General features: G+C 36.1%; 1 protein-coding gene across 1 annotated transcript in view; it reads left to right on the plus strand.

The window, feature by feature from the left end:
- The window catches only part of ATAD1 (ATPase family, AAA domain containing 1), a 65,706-nt gene that overhangs the window by 15,975 nt on the left and 27,614 nt on the right, over positions 1-22,117 (plus strand). Inside the window, exons 3-5 of the mRNA XM_011938745.1 lie at positions 10,883-10,981; positions 13,195-13,315; positions 19,245-19,445. Of these exons, the coding sequence (XP_011794135.1) occupies positions 10,883-10,981; positions 13,195-13,315; positions 19,245-19,445 (421 nt within the window). The remainder of the gene's footprint in view (positions 1-10,882; positions 10,982-13,194; positions 13,316-19,244; positions 19,446-22,117) is intronic.

A 22,117-nucleotide genomic window follows, 5' to 3' on the forward strand; every position in this document is an offset into this window, starting at 1 on the left:
GGGCATTAAGAAAGCACAGCTTAGTTTTCAGTGACTCCAAATTAGGAAAAATGTTGGAAAAAAGAAGGGAAAGAAACTGAAAACATTATTTTGAAGACTTGTAGCCAAGAAAAGTTTGAATTTGGTCTAAACTATAGAAAATAATAAAAATTGAAAAACATTAGGCAGGACTAGAATCTAACAACAAGTATACTATAGTTTTTGAAACATAATTTTTCTGTCTCCAGTGTCTCATTTTCACTAAAGACAAATTATGGTAGGACTGATTTGCTTTCTTATGCTTGGCCTGATTATTTGTATATAGTGCAGCAAGAATAATTATTTTGTTACATAGGCCTTTTTTTTCTTCTTCTTTCGAGACATAGTCTTGCTCTATCACCCAGGCTGGAGTGTGGTGGCGGGATCTCGGGGGTGATCTGCCTGCCCTGGCCTCCCAAAGTGCTGGGATTACAGGCATGAGCCACCTTGCCCTGCCTACATAGGCTTTTAAATTTGGCTTTGATGGAACTTTGTTCCATAGAAATAATCTCAGGTAAGACTTTTTTAAAGCCAAGCCCAGCCATGGATTTGTACCATCAGATACCTGTGAATTGGGTGAATTCCTCTCCTTTTGATTCCAAGATAAACTTGGGGCTCCTGGGCCTGTCAGAAAGTGACATTCTTTACTTACCACAGGTCAGAAACCCTGTACAGGGACTGTGTAGACAAGGTATGAGGCCAGTTTTCCCAAGGGGCTTTTATTGGCTATGTAAGTCAAGTTTGATTACTTAAAGGAAAGCACACCATTCCAGTCAAAGCCTTGGTAAAATAACTAGTTTCTCCAATTGTGTCCTTTTACAAATGAAAACAGATTCTTACTGCACTTACGCAAATAACTGTATTGCTGTAAGTTAAGAATACGCACAAATAGTTTCTAATCTGGAGAAATCAGGTAGAGAGAAACAAATATGCTCCAAATTTTGTTCATAGGAGTCTACTAAATTGTTAGAAGCTGTCAATAGTGCAAAATGAAAGTTTCTTTGAAAAAAACAAAAGGATCAGCAACATTTTAAGCAAAAAGTCAAAAAGATAACTTCAGTCTTCTGTTTTTTCAGTCCATGCAGTTAATTCCTGCTCTGCTTGATATTCATGGACCTTTCAGCTCTCTGTGAGTCCTGAAAGTTTTTCTTCTATTCTGATGTCACAGTCGTCAATCAGAAACATGCATTCAAGAGCACCCATTAGAGTTTTATAGCTGATTATAAAACCACCTTCTAAAGAGGACCAAAAGAAGGTAACAGTTGTCCATGGATGACAAAAGTTTTAGGGTAGCCATAGTCAAAGACACAGTTGACAAGGAAATTTGTTACCTCTGTGGCACACAATAATTAAAATTATTATTGATGATGTACATTAAGTCATAGCAGAATTATAGGAGTTTCTCATAATTTTGGAACACATACTGATAACATCTCTACAAACACAGACCAGGAAAACCAAATACCATTTCTTATTTGACAATGTTCCCTGTATGATTTTTTTTTTTTACTAAATAAGCCAGATTATGTCATTTTTGGGACTTCATGGAACCTAATGTTTTAAGGGATTGATTAGGTCAAAAAAAGACATAATTTATCATTTGATTTTGGAAAGTTTGTCCAATATCAAAGGTTTAAAAAACTTGATATTACATACAGGTCATTGTAAAATAAGTCATTCATTTCAAAATGATAACTCAAAAAAAGGTGAAAAACTTATTTCTTTGAGAGAGGAGACTTCTCCAAACAATAAGCCCTAATATAAACAGCATGAAGCCAATTTAATTTGTTTTTAAATGTTTATAAACAGTCTCCAAAATTTTAATCTTGACCATAAGATATAACTTCCATAAGCCTTTCACAGCTTTTATAACCTTTATTAAGGAGTCAGTTAATGCTTCAACAAAAACCTTCTTAATCTGACACAGGGACCCATACGTTTTGCATTAGTGTGCCTTTGATATGAATGATAATAGAGAAATTGAACTTATTTTCTCTCTCAAAATTGGCCCTTCCAATTTCACATGCCCGCCTCTTCTGTGATAGTCCCTGGGCCTTGAGGAGTTGAATAGCTTTAATTTCTGGCCTTGTGTTTCAGAAATGCAGTTTATTTTGATTGGCGTTTTCTACAGAGCCTGAAGATGAGGCTTTAATTGCTGTCGGTGTTTACAATTTAGCAGGACTTGGGTGTCCTTTTTAGACCCAGAAGTCAAAGCCATGTAACTCAATGGCACAGGTACTTTGAACATATAGAAAGATACATGAATGTTAATAACCTTAATTTAAAAATTTTTTTTAATTTCAGTTTTTTCCCCAAGCAAACCAAGCTTAATCATAATGGCATAGAATTGTTTAGATAAACTGTAAAATCTGTTAGACCAGTTACTAAAAGGCAACAGAAAAGACCTGCACTGCCACAATATTATGTTGGAAGAAAACGTTTCCTTTGGACATTCATGAAAACATTGTTAGCATCAGGCCATAACAAACAGAACTCAAGGAAAAAAACTTGTATGAGCTGAAAATAAGTTGAAAGAGAGTGTTACAATTTCACACCCTTTAAAAGGGGAGAGAAAACTGAAAATGGCGAGATGCAATGAAAGTTGAAGTTTGGGTTAGAAAAAAATTAAAATCTCTTGTAATTTATTAAGAGTAAATCAGTCCCTTAAGAAAATTTCATCGCTTTAACCAGTGATTTAATGTTTCTATCTATATGTATATATTTTTACATTAAGTCCAATCATCTCTAGAAAGACCATTTTAATTTCCCTTTAATTATATAAAAGTTTTTTTGTTTGTTTTTTAAATAAATCCTTTTATTATGACTTAGACCATTCATGATATGCTTGGACTCTGTGGTTTGTCCTGACCATCCTCTTTCTTAACCAGTCGTTTTATTGTAGGACTAAATCTACCATATAAGATACTTCTTTTTAAGCTTTCTTACCGAAACAACCCTCTTTATTTTTACACCTTTCTTTGCATGCCTCTTACTTCCTGGTTCCTTTTACCTTCTTTTATACATGACCTAAATAAGCTTTGAATTAGACAAAAATTGTTCACCTTTTTAAAAAGGGCACACTTTTTTTTAGAAAGAATGTTTTTCTACAATATATTTTATTGAAATATCTATTATTTAGTATAACTTTAGATTCTAAATTATGATGAGTTTGTCTACAATTATCCCATTGCATTTACCTAATTATTTTAATTGTTTACCTACATTATTTATGAAAACTGCAATAGTCATCATTTAAAGTTACAGAACCGCCATTGCAAAATTATAATTGAGACAGTGAAAAAGATCTGACCTAACTCACTCCATCTTGCATCTAACCTCCAAGCTGTCCTCGTTCATTCCTGGGCATAGGCCGAACTAACTTTGGGAGGAACTTCGTTTATAGTTGAGCTTTGAAACAAAGGCAATAACAACCTTTTCCCAGAACAAACCTTACTGCCTATGGACTAGATCACCTAAAGCCACAAGATTAGAAGTTATGATAATCTGACTAACTTCAAGATGTAGCTATTTTCATTAAACTAATATCAATGTCTTATTTATTAACAATTACGCAAGAGGAGATCATTCTCTTTGGGACTGGGTTTATGGTTTTTAATCCCTATGCCAAATTTTGACACTTTGATAGTATTTTGCAGGGATAAGTATGAAATTGCTTGATTAATAAATGCGTACAAAAATATATGTTGGCAATTCTTAAGACATTTCTAATATTACTTTACCAGTAATTTTAAAGCTAGCTTATTTATTAAAGATTTTATTAAATTATGTAAACTTGAAAAAGCATTTAACTAGTCTTCTCTTTTTTCCTGATAAAGTATTTGATTCAAGCACTTTTATTTTCTTAAGCCAATTAGTTAGAGCTCTTTTATATATTTTCAGTAGTGAAACATTGTGTATACAACACATAAATACATAGACATATTAGGCATGCCGATAGAAGTACATATTATAGATTCATAAAAACTTTTATTTTCCTACCTTAGACTTTCAAATTCTTTTTATTTTATTTTATTTTTTTTTGAGACGGAGTCTCGCTCTGCCGCCCAGGCTGGAGTGCAGTGGCCCGATCTCAGCTCACTGCAAGCTCCGCCTCCTGGGTTTACGCCATTCTCCTGCCTCAGCCTCCCAAGCAGCTGGGACCACAGGCGCCCGCCACGTCGCCCGGCTAGTTTTTTGTATTTTTTAGTAGAGACAGGGTTTCACCGGGTTAGCCAGGATGGTCTCGATCTCCTGACCTCGTGATCCGCCCGTCTTGGCCTCCCAAAGTGCTGGGATTACAGGCTTGAGCCACCGCGCCCGGCCTTTCAAATTCTTAATAACCTTTTTCACTATCCTAGGCAGTTGTCAGCTAAATAGCCTTTAATTTGCGTATTAAAGGAAACAACTCAGGTGAAAATCAAATAGCAAAGTTTACACCATAAAGTATGGAAAGGAAAAGTCTAGTGTGCTAGAGGGAAATTAAAATGGATTTAATTGCCAGTTAAACATAGGGCTATGGAAATTATAAAGGCCTTTTAAATACACACTCTCACACACACACAGACACACACAGATCCTATAGCTTTTACTTCGGAACTTGAGCCATGAGATAAATACAAATTCACTGGCTTACAAAAACAACAACAACAACAACAAAAAAACCTGTTGGATCCAAACAGTGCTTTTTATCTTAGTAGAAAAATAACAGCAGATTTAAAGCAGCCAGAAAAGAAAGACAGAAAAAGAGAACGTAGGAACTTTGTAGTTTGTCGGTTGACCTTGCGGTTCTTTTTCCTTAATGTAAATGTGCACAAAGACCATGTTACTTCCATTGTACATAAACTCTGACAAGTAGTGGTGCCATAAAACCTATGGAGTGTTTGAAAGGGGATCATTCTCCTCATTCTTAGATCATTTCCCACTTTTTCTTAAAAGGAGGAACCGAGCTGTGGCCTAGGGTTTTTATGTGTGGATCAATGTGCGCTGCTTGTGGGCAGGACTCCACAGTGTGTCACCACTGAGTTGTTTCCGCCATTTTATGTGCCTCGTTTTCTCTCTCCAGAGGTCCATGACCTCTGGAAGGGCTCAAATGTCTTATTTATTAACAATTACGCAAGAGGAGATCATTCTCTTTGGGACTGGGTTTATGGTTTTTAATCCCTAACGTGGGATGATCAGGCCTTATATGCGTTTCCTGGACGAGCCATTTTAAAAATTAATTTTTGTTGGGGATTTTCTTGTAAGGCCATTGTATGTCGAGGGAGGTTAACCCCCTATAACACTCCCATTAGGCCCCCAGTCACCCAGGGGCACCTTTTGGCTGGGGGGAGCAAAACGCTCTTTCTCTTCGGAGCTGAGAAAACTCAATCTCTCATTTACCTGCGAAAACAGCAGTTCAGTTCCTCACGCAAATGTACACAGAAAAACCAAATGGAGATTAATTTTGGGAGAAAAGGCAATAGAGAAGACCCTTTAGAATGCGTCTCTGAGGTAGAATCAGGATCCTTAAACAACAACTTCCTAGGAGAAAAAACAGCCAAGACCACTTCCTGTAAACTGTGCTCAGCCACCCCTAACTTTGTAGCTGTCATTCACCATTACACACACCAAGGTCAGATCCTGTCACAGTACAAGATAATCTCTGGTACCCCCAAACTAAAGAAGTCAGGTCATGGAATACTGGAAGACAGAGGTTTAGACTTAAGAAGAATCTGCCCATGACTCTTGAAACTCCACAAGGAAAACAGAACACTCTAAAAGGGGTGAGTGGCGCCTTTGTTCTGAATTCTTTAAATGGGTTCAAGTCATTAGAAACCTTCTCTAGATTTTTTGGTACTGCAGATAGCAAAGGGGGAAAGAGGTATAGGGTGGAAGAAAAGTAAATGAAAGGACATTTGTTTTTTTGAGACAGTAAACAAACACAGAAACCAAACGCATGGATTTTTGTTTTTGTTTTTTTTCTTTCCTCTTGCAGCTGTGAGGAATTTTAGTCAATTTAAGGAGGCTTTGTTACCCATAATTTGGAATTCTCACTCGGATTTGACCAAGTCAAGTAGAGTTTGTCAAATCTGATGGGAGAAAGACCAGAACAAACAAACAACAAAAGACCCAACAGTATGATCACTGAGTGCTCTAATGGTAAGGAGAAATTAAGATCAGCTAGTTGTTAAACTTTAGCCAAGACAAAACCCCAATTCAGCTACTTACCTATGGATAGATCTCAGGCTGAAGACTGCTCTCTACATCCTAGAAGCAGGAAAAAAGTCAAACTCATCTTCCCTGCTAGGAGTGAGCTCAAACTCCGTAAAGGAGTTACCTGCCCTCCATCGTCATGGAAGCAGGAAATCTTGCTTTCCTTGTTGGAAGCAAGTGAAACTCCAAAAAAAGGGAGTTGTATAGTAAAATAAACTTTGGGTCTTCACCAAATTTGGAGAGATCAGGTGTTATCTGGAGGGGGCACTCATAGACATCAGCAAATAGTACTATTGGTTTGAGCCATAAAGTTAGCTCGTGCTGGTATCAAGCACCAATAGATTTGTCAAAAGTCAGGGGCACCTCCACTCAGAATCCCTTCACGGTCACCAAAATGTGAACCCCACATATCTGAGACAGGTCTCAGTTAATTTAGAAAGTTTATTTTGCCAAGGTTGAGTACACAGGCCAATGACACAGCCTCAGGAGGTTCTGATGACATGTGCCCAAAGTGGCCAGAGCACAGTTTGGTTTTATACATTTTAGGGAGACATGAAACATCAGTCAACATGTGTAAGGTGAACATTGGGTTCTGTCTGGAATTCGCAACAAAGGCAGGACAACTTGAAGCAAGGAGGGGGCTTCCGGTTCATAGGTAGATAAAAGACAAATGGTTGCATTCTTTTGAATTTCTTATTAGCTGCTCCAAAGGAGGCAGTAAGATAGCATTTATCCCAGTGAGCCAGAGGGGGTGACTTTGAATAGAATGGGAGGCAGGTTTGCCCTAAGCAGTTCCCAGCTTCACTTTTTCCTTTAGCTTAGTGATTTGGGGTCCCCAAGATTTATTTTCCTTTTACAGTGCAAAGCCGTCTTACCCGAGAACTTTCAGAATATATAATGGTAAAATGAGAGGAAAGAGATATAAGTACACTAACCCTAAAAGAGGATCACTGTTTCCGCATGTGTAGAAGAAGATGTTTTCCAGTTTTAATGTAAGTTTGTGATAAGTGATTATACCTATTATATAAAGATAATTATGTACTCAGAATCCTTGCTAGTTCCCATTTATTTGTTTTTTTCTTTTGAGATGGAGTCTCGCTCTGTCTCCCGGACTGGAGTGCAGTGGCCGGATCTCAGCTCACTGCAAGCTCCGCCTCCTGGGTTTACACCATTCTCCTACCTCAGCCTCCTGAGTAGCTACGACTACAGGCGCCCGCCACCTCACCCGGCTAGTTTTTTGTATTTTTTTAGTAGAGACGGGGTTTCACCATGTTAGCCAGGATGGTCTCGATCTCCTGACCTCGTGATCCGCCTGTCTCGGCCTCCCAAAGTGCTGGGATTACAGGCTTGAGCCACTGCGCCTGGCCGCTAGTTCCCATTTAAATGCATTTTTAAAAAGCCTTATACCAGTGATTTGTCTGCACACACTTAAATTGGAACAATTCAGCTGTGACCTCGGTAAAAAGATCAGAGGTTGTCCTTGTTTCTAACGTAAGTTTAATTCATTCATCTCTGATTTTTCACTCTTTTTAATGACATGTCCAACTTTCTAAACTGATTCTTCCAAAAGGACAATTTTATGAATCTTTTAGAACCTGAATGGAGTGAGTGTTAGCTCATAAGTATTTTCTTTGCTGCTGTTTTTCCCCTTTTCTGTCTTCCCCACTCCAGGCAAAAATATTAGTTTAATATTTCCTATTCCACTTCTTAATCTTTTTGAAAAAATAATACTTTACATGGAGAAAAAATGAAATAGCATGAAAAGGTAAAAAATAGTGTGAAAGGGTGGAAAATCTTATGGAACATTCGGAAAAAAAAATGGGTATACAGTAAAAGGTAAGTTTTCCTCCTTCTTTTGGCCCCCACACACTCCCCATCTAACTCATTTTCCCTCCACAGAAATAACAACCACTTGGAGATACCTACTTTAAAAAAAAAAACAAGCAAACCATGGTGACCAGAAAAGATAACTTTCATTAAGCTATAAACAAGAAAGCATGCATGAACATAAGCCATTTTTACAGTAGTCCAATCATAATTTTGTTTTTCTGCTTATCTAGTGGCTCACTTAAAAGTGTTAAAACTAGGCAATTGTATAACTTCTTCCTGGGACACTGTTCAGTGGCAGTTTTGGTGTGTTTTTTGGTGCTTTTCATTTATTCACTAGCCATGTTCTGCTCTCCCAAATGAGGATTATTAGTGTTTCAGCAGAATATGGGATTCGAAATTAGACAAATCAGTATTCGAACTCTGTTAATGTCACTTCCTAGCTGTATAATCCTGACATTTCTTTTAATTTCTCTGACCTGTAAATTCCTCATCTAAATAATAAGGATAATAATAGTTACTTCTCAGGTTAATTTTAAGGGTTGATTGTAAATTACCTAGCACAGTGCTAGATGTGGTAGGTGCTCAATAAAACCATTAATTCCTTTTCCCCTTTTTTACAATGATATATTGTGAATACAACCTGAAGAGATTGTTAAAGTGGGACTGCTGTTGCAGGAAAGAGATGTTAGGTAAACTTGACAAGATAACATTTTCTATCTCTATATAAACTAAACATTATTCATTTGTCATTTTTATTTAGGAAGTTCTAGATAGAAATAAAGGCTATTCTTTAAAATAAGAGGCAGTTGTGGCATAGAGTAAAATTTTCAGGGCAACTAGCTAATAGGAAAAAAAACAGAGTTTCCCAGATCAGGCATTGTTGACATTTTGGGCCAGTAATTCTTTGGGATGGGGAAAGGGAGGCTGTCCTGTGCCTTGTGGAATGTTCAGTGGCATCTCTACCTCTACTGACTAGATGCTGGTATCACCCTACCCCCAAGTGTGACAACCAAAAGTATTTCCAGACTTTGCTAAATGTCCCCTGGGAAAACCACTGTCTTCGAGCGTTGCTTAAAAAGAACACATGTGGGAGGGTTTCACATTTACTGTAGCATAATGAAAATGAAGAGTAAATGTTATTCAGATGCTAAAATAGGATACCTTTTATAACTGACATGTAAATGACTTATGGCAGTAAAAGAGAAGGTATTTACAAGAGATAAAGGAATCTACAAAAGATTATCTATTGATTCAGTGATTTTGCAGGGGCAAGATAAATAGGAGATTTATCCTATTTGGTTGTGTGATGTGGTTCATAGCACTTTTTAAAAATTCTTATGAGACAGGATTTCTCTCTTGTCTAGGCTGGAATGCAGTGGCATGATTATGGCTCACTGCAGCCTTGATCTCCAAGACTCAAGTAATCCTCCTCCCTCAGCCTCCAGAGTAGCTAGGACTACGGGCGTGTGCTACCACATCCAGCTAAGTTTTGATTTTTTTGTAGATACGGCGTCTATGTTGCCCACGCTGGTCTCGAACTCCTGGGCTCAAGCTTCCTCCCAACTCAACCTCCCAAAGTGCTGGGATTACAAGTGTGAGCCCCCATTCCTGGCCCCCATAGTACTTTTTTTTAAAGCTATTAAATACATTTATCCTAACCTCCTAGCCATCCTATAACCAAAATACTGTGTGATGTGAATTTCCTTTTAGAGCAGTCATAACCCTGGACAGACAGCAAGATTCTATATAATCAAAAGCATTTTAGGAAAATGTAATAACCAAAACTTAAGTAAACCTGATTTACCAGAGTCCCTTCATTTCTAAAATGTTCACTTAATTGAAATTTGAATTTGTTATGTATAGATTTTTAAAGACTCTTTCGTGGTTATAAACTCCAATCTTAAAATTGAAGAAATCAGGGCAAATATGTGTGGTAGTTAAGTATGGACTCTAGTGTTGGACTCCTTGAATTCATATTTTGTTTCTTCTTTTTGCTAACTTTTAACCAAAGGCAAATTACTTAATCATGCTAAACTTCAGTTTCTTTTTCTGTGATTGGGAAAATATTATGCCTATCTTATAGTATTCACTCTGAGGATTCAGTAAGTTAATCCTTTTACTGTATTTTGGCATAATATTTGGCACACTGAGTAAATGTTTTTCATTATCTTTATTTTAATTGAAAGCTTTGTTGTGTTGCTAGAACTCATAGGTTTAATGCTGGTTGTGGCCTGCTTTGAGAATATATGCAAATATACTTCTAATGTAGAGTTATTTTTATTATAACTCTGGTTGCCTAGTCCCAGGAATTGACTTCTACCTAAAAGGGATAGCATATCAGAGCAATTTCAAATGGGATATGTATGGCCAGCTATTGTAGATACCTGGATTAATTTGAAGGAAGTTGGACATCCGTTTCAGATACTCAGTTTAAAGAAACTTCAGTTATACATTTCTTGCCCTCCTTAACTCCTGTGTCTTTCATCTTGAGATTTTACCCTTACCTGTCATGATAGTCCTATTAGGAATGAGAAACTAAGCTGTATCCAAGAGTCTGATTGAAACAATGGGAGCCTCTCTTGGAAGTGCAAGATCTCTTCAGTCACATACCCTGTTTTCTCATTTCCTGAAAGGTAGTTAAATTTCCCTGATTTCTGTGGAACAGAGCCTCAAATCTTTACCTGAGGGCTCACAATGGAGAAGGCTAAGATCAGGGGACCTAGAATCCTTGGAAATTTCTTGTGTATCTGTTCATTGCTCTTTAGACTTCACATACATCTATTTCGAAGTGCCAGTATCTAAATATCAAGTCAAAGGAGGTTGTTTGTTCTTTTCGTTCTAGGCAGAAAAACTAATGAAGCAAATTGGTGTGAAAAATGTGAAGCTCTCAGAATATGAAATGAGTATTGCTGCTCATTTAGTAGACCCTCTTAATATGCATGTATGTATCTTTAATCTTATTTAAGAATTTTTTGTGGAGGTGGGGGTGGGTTCTAGCATTTTGTGTCAGGGATCCTAAAGATCATGGCCGGGTTCATTGATTCTCTAGGCTGAATCATAAGACTTGGCATATAGTTGTATTCCTGTATATGATTTATTACACTGAAAAGATACAAGGCAAAATCAACAAAGGGAAGGTGGCATGGGATGAAGTCTAAAGGAAGCCAGGCACAAGATTCAAACTGGAGTCACCCAGTGCTTAATTAGTGCATCCAGTTGTGACAACACATGTGCAATGTTGTCACCAGGAAAGCTCACTGGAGACTCAGTCTCCAACATATTTATTGGGGGCTGGTTATATGGATTCCCTCTTCCCTTAAATGTACCAGAATTCTAGACTCCCAGAAGGAAAATGATTTCACCATAAACCATATTGTTTGCACAAACAGTTTAGGCACAGTGAACTGTTCTTGTCAAGAAGTGGTGGGACTCTCCTGAAATCTAAGTTCCCACATGCCAGCCAAGGGCCAGTCTTGCAAGTATGCCTTCCCAAAGGATAACAGTCTCAGGCCTACTTTGTTAACTCTTTTTCTGTACATGTTTGTTTAGTAAAACTTTTATATATTTGCCTTTGTGGTATATAAAGCATACTGCTTTAAGTCATGTGGATGTTTGTTTTATGGAGTTTAAACCTAGATTTTCATAATATGGTATAACACAGGATACTGAATCCCAGGTTTTCCGTTAATGGCCTTGGCAAATAATTTTCTCTTTGAGTCTCAGTTCCCTCATGTGTAATCTAGAGATAATAAACCTGCTTTACCTACTTCATAAGGATTATTTTGAGGATGAGCTTGATGTAATGTATAAGATCCTATATGAATATTTTGTAATGATAGTTATACATTTATAAATTCTATAAATAGAATATATTTCCCTAATACATTAATGATATATTGCTATAAATAAATAGAATGAAATAGCCCCATCTCCAAATCTAGAAAATAAAAGTCTGCAGTGTCTTAATATCTATGTATACAGAGACATACACACACCCTAGAATTAAGCCTGCATTTGAATTTGATTTATAGATTTACAATGGTACCTTCTTGGAACCCTACCTATATTAATTTCTGAATAAATCTGTACTAGCAGACTTAGTTTTTTGTTGCAGTTACAATGAAAGTTGTTTTTTTTTTCGGATCTGGCTGCTGGTTTGCACCTTTTCTTTTTATCATTTTTTTTTTTTTACATTATGAAGGAAATGAATCTGTTGTAAAGTATTGCTTCTGATTGGCCCCAACTCCAGCTCCTTTACTGTGCCATTCCTTTCAGGACAAGTTGAATCAGGTTTTTCTTGTCTATTTTGAAAATATGTATGCCCTGTTTTTATTTATAGAGATACTTCCTTAAGTTTTAACATAGATTTAAATTTTTTTTTTTTTTCCCGAGAGGGAGTCTCGCTCTGTCACCCAGGCTGGAGTGCAGTGGCGTGATCTTGGCTCACTGCAACCTCCGCCTCCTGGTTTCAGGCGATTCTCCTGCCTCAGCCTCCCAAGTAGCTGGGACTGCAGGTGCCCGCCACCACACCCAGTTAATTTATTTATTTATTTTTTGTATTTTTAGTAGAGACGGGGTTCACCATGTTGGCCAGGCTGGTCCCGAACTCCTGACCTCGAGTGATCCACTCACTTGGCCTCCCATGGTGCTGGGATTACAAGCGTGAGTGACCACGCCTGGCCCATAGGTTTACTTTTGATGGATAAAATTCGGAAGTCATGTTTTGTAAGACCTTATTTCTAAAATTAATTTCCATGGTGCTTGACAACATCCTGTATAAAATAGGTACATTCCTGATGAGCTCTTTCCCATTAGCCAGTGCTAAATTATGTCTCAGCTGGTTCTCAATATTCTTGTGGCAGAGTATTTCCTCCTTATAAGTGGAATGAATTTAGCTTATTAGACCCTTGCAGATTTTTGAGTACCTGACTTACAGATTTTTAATTGTAGATAGTTGACTATTAAATTCCTTTTTCCATTTTCATAGCAGTTTATTTCATTATTGCTTGGAAAAGTCTTTACTCATGTTAATATATGATTTTAACTTATTTATGTATAATTATCACATTAACATTTGCTATTTTGGGAGGGTTCTTTTTACTTTAGTGAGTGTACATTTGTAGTAAAATTCATGTTGACCTTAACTTTTGCCAGGTTACTTGGAGTGATATAGCAGGTTTAGATGATGTCATTACGGATCTGAAAGACACAGTCATCTTACCTATCAAAAAGAAACATTTGTTTGAGAATTCCAGGCTTCTGCAACCTCCAAAAGGTATGGTAAAGGTATATATTCACTGAAAGCATTAAAATCCTAGAAAACATTGAAACTTCCTGCATTGTGGAACTAGTTTTTGTGAAATCAGATTCTCAAGAAGACGCTGAGATCTAGGTGAACAATTTCTTAAAATAATTGCTCATTCTTTAGCATCTGAAATTGAGATAAACTTTTTCTCTGTATTTACATGTTAAAATACTTGTTAAAATAATCTCCTTCAATTTCATTTCTCTTACTTCCAAGTAAATTAAAATTTGAAAAATCAAGATTAAAGAAAAATTCAAAGTCATAATAAAAGATTTTTGTTTTGTTTTGTTTTCAAGCCAAGACATTTTTTTCTTGTTTCACAACTCCAACGATCTTATTTTTAGAATGTAATGATTCTTTTTCAGGAAATATTGATCTGCAGATGAATTAGAAATTAAATATTTCATTTTGATGGAGATGTTTGCTTATTCAAAATCACTTTGAAAGTCTTGGAACACAAGAATTGAATGTGCTTATAACTGTATCATTAAGTGTAATTCTTGTTCATTCAAATATTTCTTTTCCTCTTTTCTTTTCTTTTCTTTTCGAGATGGGGTCTCACTCTGTCACCCGAGTTGAAATGCAGTGGCATAATCTTGGCTCACTTCAACTACGCCTCCCAGGCTCAAGTGATCCTCCCACCTGAGCCTCCTGAGTAGCTGGGACCACAGGCATGTGCCAGCACGCCTGGCTCTTTTTTTATATTTTTGGTAATGACGGGGTTTCACCATGTTGCTCAGGTTGGTCTTGAACTCCTGAGTTCAAGTTCTTCACCTGCCTTGGCCTCCCTGTGTGTTGGGATTACAGGCGTGAGCCATCGTTCCCAGCTTGTGCAAATATTTGTCATGCTTAACACTTGTTAAAGGTGATTCAGATATAGTGTACATAATTTACAGTGAGAGATATATGTGTGTGTTACTATGGCGTTCAGATCCTAATTCCACAAGATAGCTTATTTTCTTTTTTTTTTTTCTTTTTTGAGGCGGAGTCTCGCTCTGTCGCCCGGACTGGAGTGCAGTGACCGGATCTCAGCTCACTGCAAGCTCCGCCTCCCGGGTTTACGCCATTCTCCTGCCTCAGCCTCCCGAGTAGCTGGGACTACAGGCACCCGCCACCTCACCCGGCTAGTTTTTTGTATTTTTTAGTAGAGACGGGGTTTCACCGTGTTAGCCAGAATGGTCTCGATCTCCTGACCTCGTGATCCGCCCGCCTCGGCCTCCCAAAGTGCTGGGATTACAGGCTTGAGCCACTGCGCCCGGCTAGATAGCTTATTTTCATCTAGCAGAAGCTCCTGTCTAATGTATTGCCAAAACTATATGGGTTTGATATATGTTGTTGGTCAAGACCGAACTGAAATTACTAGTCACATTGATTTTTCAAAAAAGTGGATCTTTAAAAATATCACAATAGCATTATGTATGTTTAAATTATAATGCTTATAATCTTTCTAAATTTACAGCTCTATCAATAAAATGCATTAATTTACATATCAAAGGTAACTGAAGCCTATACTTGTACATTTTTATGCACTACATAATTTTTGTTTCTGTTTAGTGTAAGATGACAGTTAACAGCAAAAATGACATGTTCTTTTATTATTAAAACAACAAAGCTATTAGGTATTTATTTTTGTTTTCTGAAATAACAACACTGCTTATAGTTTTTCCTAACAAAACACTTTTAGTTTATTGTGATTTCCCCCCCAAAAAAAAATTTTTGAATGATTATTTGAGCCCAGATCAAAAATGTATGGCCATAGTCGGATTATTTAGTTAAGTCTTTACTACCCTTTTCCAGGTTATTTGTAGTCTGAACAAAAAAAAACTTTTCTGCATTTTTAATTCTCAATTTGACAATGCTAGTGAATTTAGGAAAGTAAAATACTCTTTATATGCTGTTAGAGAAAGCTTCTTTTTTTCATAAGTGATCTTAAATCAGGTAATTGGGTGATTTCTCCAGCTGGACTTGGTTTAAAGACCCAGTTAGCAGAGTTGATACCAAATTATGGAGGGAATACTTCAAAAGTTATATGTAAATTTGCTTCTTATTTGAAAGCATTGTCCAATTTAAAAGTTACATGAATATTTTCTGATTATATGAAGTGTTGCTATTTGAACTTTTTCAACTTTATGTTTTTGGACAATTTTTAATCAAGAATAACAGTTTTGAAGATCATTAATTTACGTTTGACCCTCAACATAAATTGGATATTAGTGTGTAGAAGCAGAGTGTAAAATCAGATGCATCCTTATTTGTTCCATTTTGGGACTGGAAATAGGTTACCTAGGTTGGAATTATTGACAATTTTATGTTATCCTTATACAGTTTATTGCTATCTGAGCTGAAAGTGATCACTGCTTCACATAGACTACAAAAAGATAATTGGAGAGTGACTGTGCAGTATCTATGCAGTGCATGAGGTCATATGTAACTATTGTGTATAGATACAAAGTTGAAGCTAATGCACGCCATCATGCCACTAATTGATGAGAGGGAAATGGGGACACACATAAAATACTGATGGTTATATAAAAAAAAAATGATTTTCCCCCCAAACGTTTAAAAATTTACAACAGTTAAAATTCCAACAAAATCCATCTGAATACCATATGGCTTCCTCTGTAAACTTTCTGAATTCTGTATTGTTATTTTGGTATATAAATTTTATTATATTTGTGAATGTTATACTTCATGCTTTGGTGCATTCTTTAAAATGTGAATAACCTAAGGAAAAAAATAATTTTAAAAATAGATTTTCTGAGGTTATAAAGACCCATATTCTTCTCAAGTACTTTATATTTAAGTAGATCTAATTTATATATTTTTGCACCATTTGGACAAATTTTATATTAAAGCTGATAAACTGTTGTCCAAAAAAGAAAAATAATCACTATTAAGGTGGAATATTAGTCACAAATGAGGATTATCTCAAATTTGGATTTGTTTGTCCCAGTACTTTTTTTCTTCCTTATCCTTTTTTTTTGAGACAGAGTCTTACTCTCTCTCCCAGGCTGGAGTGCAGTGGTGTAACCATAGCCCACTGCTGCAGTCTCCTGGGTTCAAATGATCCTCCTGCCTCTCGGTCCTGAATAGCTGGAACTGCAAGGCATGTACCAACCATGTCTGCCTAATGTTTTAATTTTTTGTAGAGACAGGGTCTCACTTTGTGGCCCAGGCTAGTCTTGAACTCCTGGGCTCAAGTTATCCTCCTGCCTTGGCATCCCAAAGTGTTGGGATTACAGGTGTGAGCCACTATGCCCAGCCTCTTCCTAAATCTTTTATTTGCATGTAGCACTTACTAAGTAAAGCCATTACCAAATACATCCATCTTAAAAAGGGATTTAAATTTTTAAGCCTCTATAAAGCATAAGATAATAAACACAGTTTTTATTTGTTGAAATTGGTTATAAAACTATCAGATTAAGCTCAAAGAACTAATTTAAAGGTTGCAAAGCTGGTAATTAAAGCCAAATGCCTCACATTCATTTGCAGTACTCATTTGTCACCCATCATAAATATTATCACTGTGGAGACCATTTTAGGAAAGTATGTAGAAAAGGTGCCACTCTAAATAATGTTATCTCTAGACTGACTGGTAATGTGTCAAACAAGCCAACGTGAATTTTAGTGTAACTTTTTTTTTTTTTGAGATGGAGTCTCGCTCTGTTGCCCACGCTGGAGTGCAATAGCGCAGTCTGGGCTCACTGCAAACTCTGCCTCTGTTCAAGAGATTCTTCTAACTCAGCCTCCTGAATAGCTGGGAACACAGGCGTGCACCACCATGCCTGGCTAATTTTTTGTATTTTAATAGAGTCAGGGTTTCACCGTATTACCTAGGATGGTCTCAATCTCCTCACCTTGTGATCTGCCCGCCTCAGCCTCCCAAAGTGCTGGGATTACAGGCGTGAGCCACAGGAGTGGGGATAAAGCAGTTTACTGAATAACTGTAAGGCTAACACTTATGTAACTACTACATAGGTCAACGAGGGGATATTGACAGCTCCTGTACTTTATTTGTTACAGCCTATCCCCAGAAAGTTAGGATAGCCAAAAGCTTTCTTTGCATATTGTATCTTTAGGCACTCCAGATGCTTGTAACTGCTCGGTTAATAACATTAATTGTAATCCTTGAAAAAGAATATTTGGAAAAACTTCATCCTGCTAAGAAGTAACAAAACCGAACTACTAGAAAGGAAATATTCCAAGTGATAAATGAATAATTTGAAACAAACACAACATTCTAAAAGCACTGAATATGTTTATGAAGTGATAGAGTAGCTACAAAGTCAACAGAATATGGAGGCTTTTGCATAAATACTTTGTTCTAAAACCCTGAAATTTAATTTAGTTTTTAAGAAAGCACTAAGTGTAACAGTATAAAAACCCAGAGATTTAAGTTACATGTGTATAAAAGTTTTCTAATAGATATGCATTCTATATTAAATTATGTGATCAAAACGATGAAATTAATGATAACTCCAAGTATCTGCAAACAAGTGGTTTTAGATTACTATTCTGTATTGTTTCATATGAACCATCCAAAAGAAAAGTGTCAGTAGAAGATTCAAATTATAACTGCCTTAACCAAATTTTAAGCACCTAAGTGAACTTAGCTAAAATTTTCAGAATGCTTGAAAATACAATTAACATGTATTGGTAAAGCTTATGGATTTAAATTTAAATTTAAATGTCAGCTTTGGAAAAGTTTAGTAGGATTAAACTTGGATTAGTTGCTGTTAGAACTTGAATCTTCAAGAATTATGAAGACCAGTAGAAAATTCTACGTATGCTTGAGGAAGAGCTTGAACATTATTTTGAAGTGTTTGATGTGAAAAATAAAATTGCTAGAGTTATGGAATCAGGTGCAGATTTCTTATTTTTTAAAAAAAAATGGAGATATTTTTGGGAAATTTCATACAAAATTATTTTTCTTCTCATTTTGAATTTTATTTTTATTATAAGAAAATTTTGGGCTCCTCCAGATTGCTTCCAGTTTACCCTAGCATGCCATCTATATAGATGGCATTTTAAAAAATAATGTTTCATAGGAAAAGTTGAGTTTTTAATTAAGCAAATATTTTGAGAGGTCTGCCTATTACAGTTTTTGTTAGGGCTGTCTGTAGATGGTTTATTTTAATAACCATCGTAGTACTAAGTTTAGGTACCAAATCATGTAGTACTGAATTTAGTAATTTAGTAAAATTATAATTTTAGTATTATATATTTAATATTATTAAATTTGGAAAATGCTATCTCATTTTAGTTGAGAAACAGTTGGTGGTGGTTCCCAAAATGTTCAAGTGTTACCTTAAATTGTATTTAGCAGCAAAATGCTGTTAATGGAGACCATAGGTTAATAATATAGTTTTATTCTTTGGAAATTAAAACAGGAGTGACTGATAATTTCTGTTTCTTTTAGGAAAAGATTATCAGTTTGGAAAAAGGCACATGTCCTTTGGCTAAAACTTAATCTGTGAGCAACAGCAAAACAGTGTTTGCCACAATCTGTTTTGAAGTTGTTTACCTTCTGTAGGCTAATATCAAAGCACTGTGGTGCTTTGTTTGCTTGTGAAGGTGGAGGGCCTTAGATGATTTTGTTTATCAACTGTTAATAAAGTGGTATGAATTTGGATGTCAAGGTGAGCATTTAAACTGAACCTTTTCGTGAAGGGAGAGGGCACAGGATGCTGTCATCACCAAATACATGCTCTTAACTGACACTGAACTTAGAACATGGCATCTTGCTTTCTCCTGTCTTAACTACTATAAACAAGGTTAAATAAAAGCAGGATTGAATATTGGGAAAGTTTTTTGTGGAAAGAGTTAATATTCTATTGATTGTCATATAAATTAAAGCAAAGATCCCCTTAATGGCAATAAATAACATATTCATTTCCAGGTGTTCTTCTCTATGGGCCTCCAGGCTGTGGTAAAACGTTGATTGCCAAGGCCACTGCCAAAGAAGCAGGCTGTCGATTTATTAACCTTCAGCCTTCGACACTGACCGACAAGTGGTATGGAGAATCTCAAAAATTGGCTGCTGCTGTCTTCTCCCTTGCCATAAAGCTACAACCATCCATCATCTTTATAGATGAAATAGGTATGCTATGTTTTCTATATGAGTATTTTTAAAGGCCATTTTTAAAGATATTTAGATAACCAGACTTAGTTTTTAACATTTATTAGGCCATATTAATAAAACAACGTAACCAACATCGTAATATGCTATGTATAATTTCTGTGTTGTAGAATGAACCATAGACTATATATTCCCCTACTTGATAGATATGTTTTTCTGTCTTTTCTATGCAGTGGACATCCATGTACATGTTTTCTCATGTATATATGTTTGCCCAAGAAAGATAGCTAGAAGTTGAATCATTTGGTTGTGTGGATGTGTCTTCAACCTCATTAGGATTACCAGTTCTTTAAAGTTATTATACCTATTTATGTTTTCCTGCTTGGTAGTAAATTTGGGCATCTTTTAGCATGTCGACTAGTCATTTGGGTTTTCTTATTTGTGTTTCAAATAAGTATTTCTTTGGAGTTATTTGTAGTTTTATTTTGTTGATGTTTATTATGATTACACCTATTTTCTAGTTTGTTTATCTTTGTTTCTGATTTTTTTTTTTTTTTTTTTTTACAGTTGTCTATAGTCAGTATTTTTCCTTTGTGGTTTATACTTTTTGTATCTGGTTTACAAATACCTTCACTATCCTCATAAATGTTCTCTTTTTAAAAATTATATATAGCATGAGATAGGAATCTAATTTCATTCTTTTCCAGAAAGACAGCAAACTAGACTATCCTTTGCTGTATGTCATGACTTTTATATTAATGGACTCTTGCTACATTTTATGGATTTATTTTTGTTTTGTTCCTGGTATGATGTATATTGTAAATATGTATAGTTATACAGTATTATTAGTGTTGGGATATATATTTATATAACTTTATTACTGTACTTGTGAATTATATTTTATTATAGTTACATTTAGTATGATAGGCTAGGTAAACATGTAGACAGAAAAACAGATACAGATATATAGTATAGCTTTGTTTTGGTTACTGTTTGCTTTATGTATCTTTTCTCATCAGTTTACTCCAGTTATTTTGGTGTTTTGGTGTGCATCTTGAATAGAGGAGCATATAGCTAGTTTTTTGTTTTTGTTCTTGTTTTTTTTTTAAGACAGCATCTCACTCTGTTACCCAGGCTGGAATGCAGTGGCATGATTATGGCTCACTGCAGCTCAACCTCCCCAGGCTCAAGTGAACCTTCCACCTCAGCCTCCTGAGTAGCTGGGACCACAGGTGTGTGCTACCACACCCCACTAATTTTTGTAGAGTCAGGATTTCTCCATGTTGCCCAGGATGGTCTAAAACTCTTGGGGCCAAGTGATCTGCCCCGCCTTGGCCTCCCAAAGCATTGGGATTACAGGTGTGATCCACCACACCTGGCCTATTAGCTATATTTTGTAAAAATTGTAATCTAAGCTTCCCTTTAACTGGGAAGTGTGATTAGTTTGATTTTATTATGATAGCTGAGATAATTCAGATTTCTTTTTTTTATTTTTATTTTTTCACACTGTCACCCAGGCTGGATTGCAGTGGCACAATCATGGCTCTCTGCAGCCTTGACCTCCCCAGCTCAAGTAATCCTCCCACCTCAGCCTTCCAAATAGCTGAGAATATAGGCGTGTGCCACCATGCCCTGCTAATGTTTTAATTTTTTTGTAGAGATGAGGTCTTACAATGTTCCCTAGATTGGCCCCAAACTCCTGAGCTCAAGTGATCCTCCTGCTTCGGCCTCCTAAAGTGCAAGGATTATGCCACCTAGCTGATTTATTTCTGCTATATTAGTTTTTGCTTTTAATTTACCAGTCTAGTAGACTTTTTTGCTTTATTCCCTTGTTCTTGCTACAGGTTTAGAAGTTATACATTCTTTTACTTTAGTGAAATGTTTGGAATATCAACTTGAAAGTCAAAGGTAATTTCTACCCTCCTCCCAAATAATTCACAGAGAACTTAGAACTCTTAGGTAGTAATAATATCTCATCTCTTACATGTTATTGTTAAACGTTTTATTTTTCTTATACCTTCTATATTGTTTTATACTGGCATTGCTTATTTAGTGCCACGTTTGCTAGGTTTTTGGCTCACCATTGCTTCTTTGATCTTGTCTTTTCTGGATTTAACTTTGTTTTTACTGAAGTCTTTCAAAGTTCTTTCAGCAAAGGTTGTATAAAGAGTAGATTCTTCCTGCATGTGAAAATGTGTTAATTCTACCTTCTCTCTTGAATGATACAGAATAACTTTCAGCATCTTAAAACTACAATTCCATTGCATTCTAATCTTTCTAATCTTGTTGCTTTTGAGAATTCTCCTTATTGCCCTATATTTGTAAGTAATCTATCCTTTCTTTCTAGTTGCTGTTAGATTTTTATGTCATTCTGCTATTTAAGTATGGTTTTCTTCTAGGTCTGCATTTATTTTCATTTAGCCTGCTAAGCCTTACGGTGGTTTATCTGAGGATGTGTGACTTTCATTAATTCTGGAAGATTTCTCAGCCATTGTATATCTTTGCATGTTGCAATGCTCCCATTAAAAAAAAAAAAAAACAATTCTCAGGCCAGGTGTGGTGGCTCACATCTGTAATCCCACCACTTGGAGAGGCCAAGGCAGGAGGTTTCCTTGAGTCCAGTAATTCGAGACCTGCCTGGACAACATGTGAGACCCCGTATCTACAAAAAAAAATACAAAAATTAGCCGGGT

The sequence above is a fragment of the Colobus angolensis genome, unplaced genomic scaffold (genome assembly GCF_000951035.1).
Source record: "Colobus angolensis palliatus isolate OR3802 unplaced genomic scaffold, Cang.pa_1.0 Scaffold177, whole genome shotgun sequence".
Lineage (NCBI taxonomy): Eukaryota > Metazoa > Chordata > Mammalia > Primates > Cercopithecidae > Colobus > Colobus angolensis.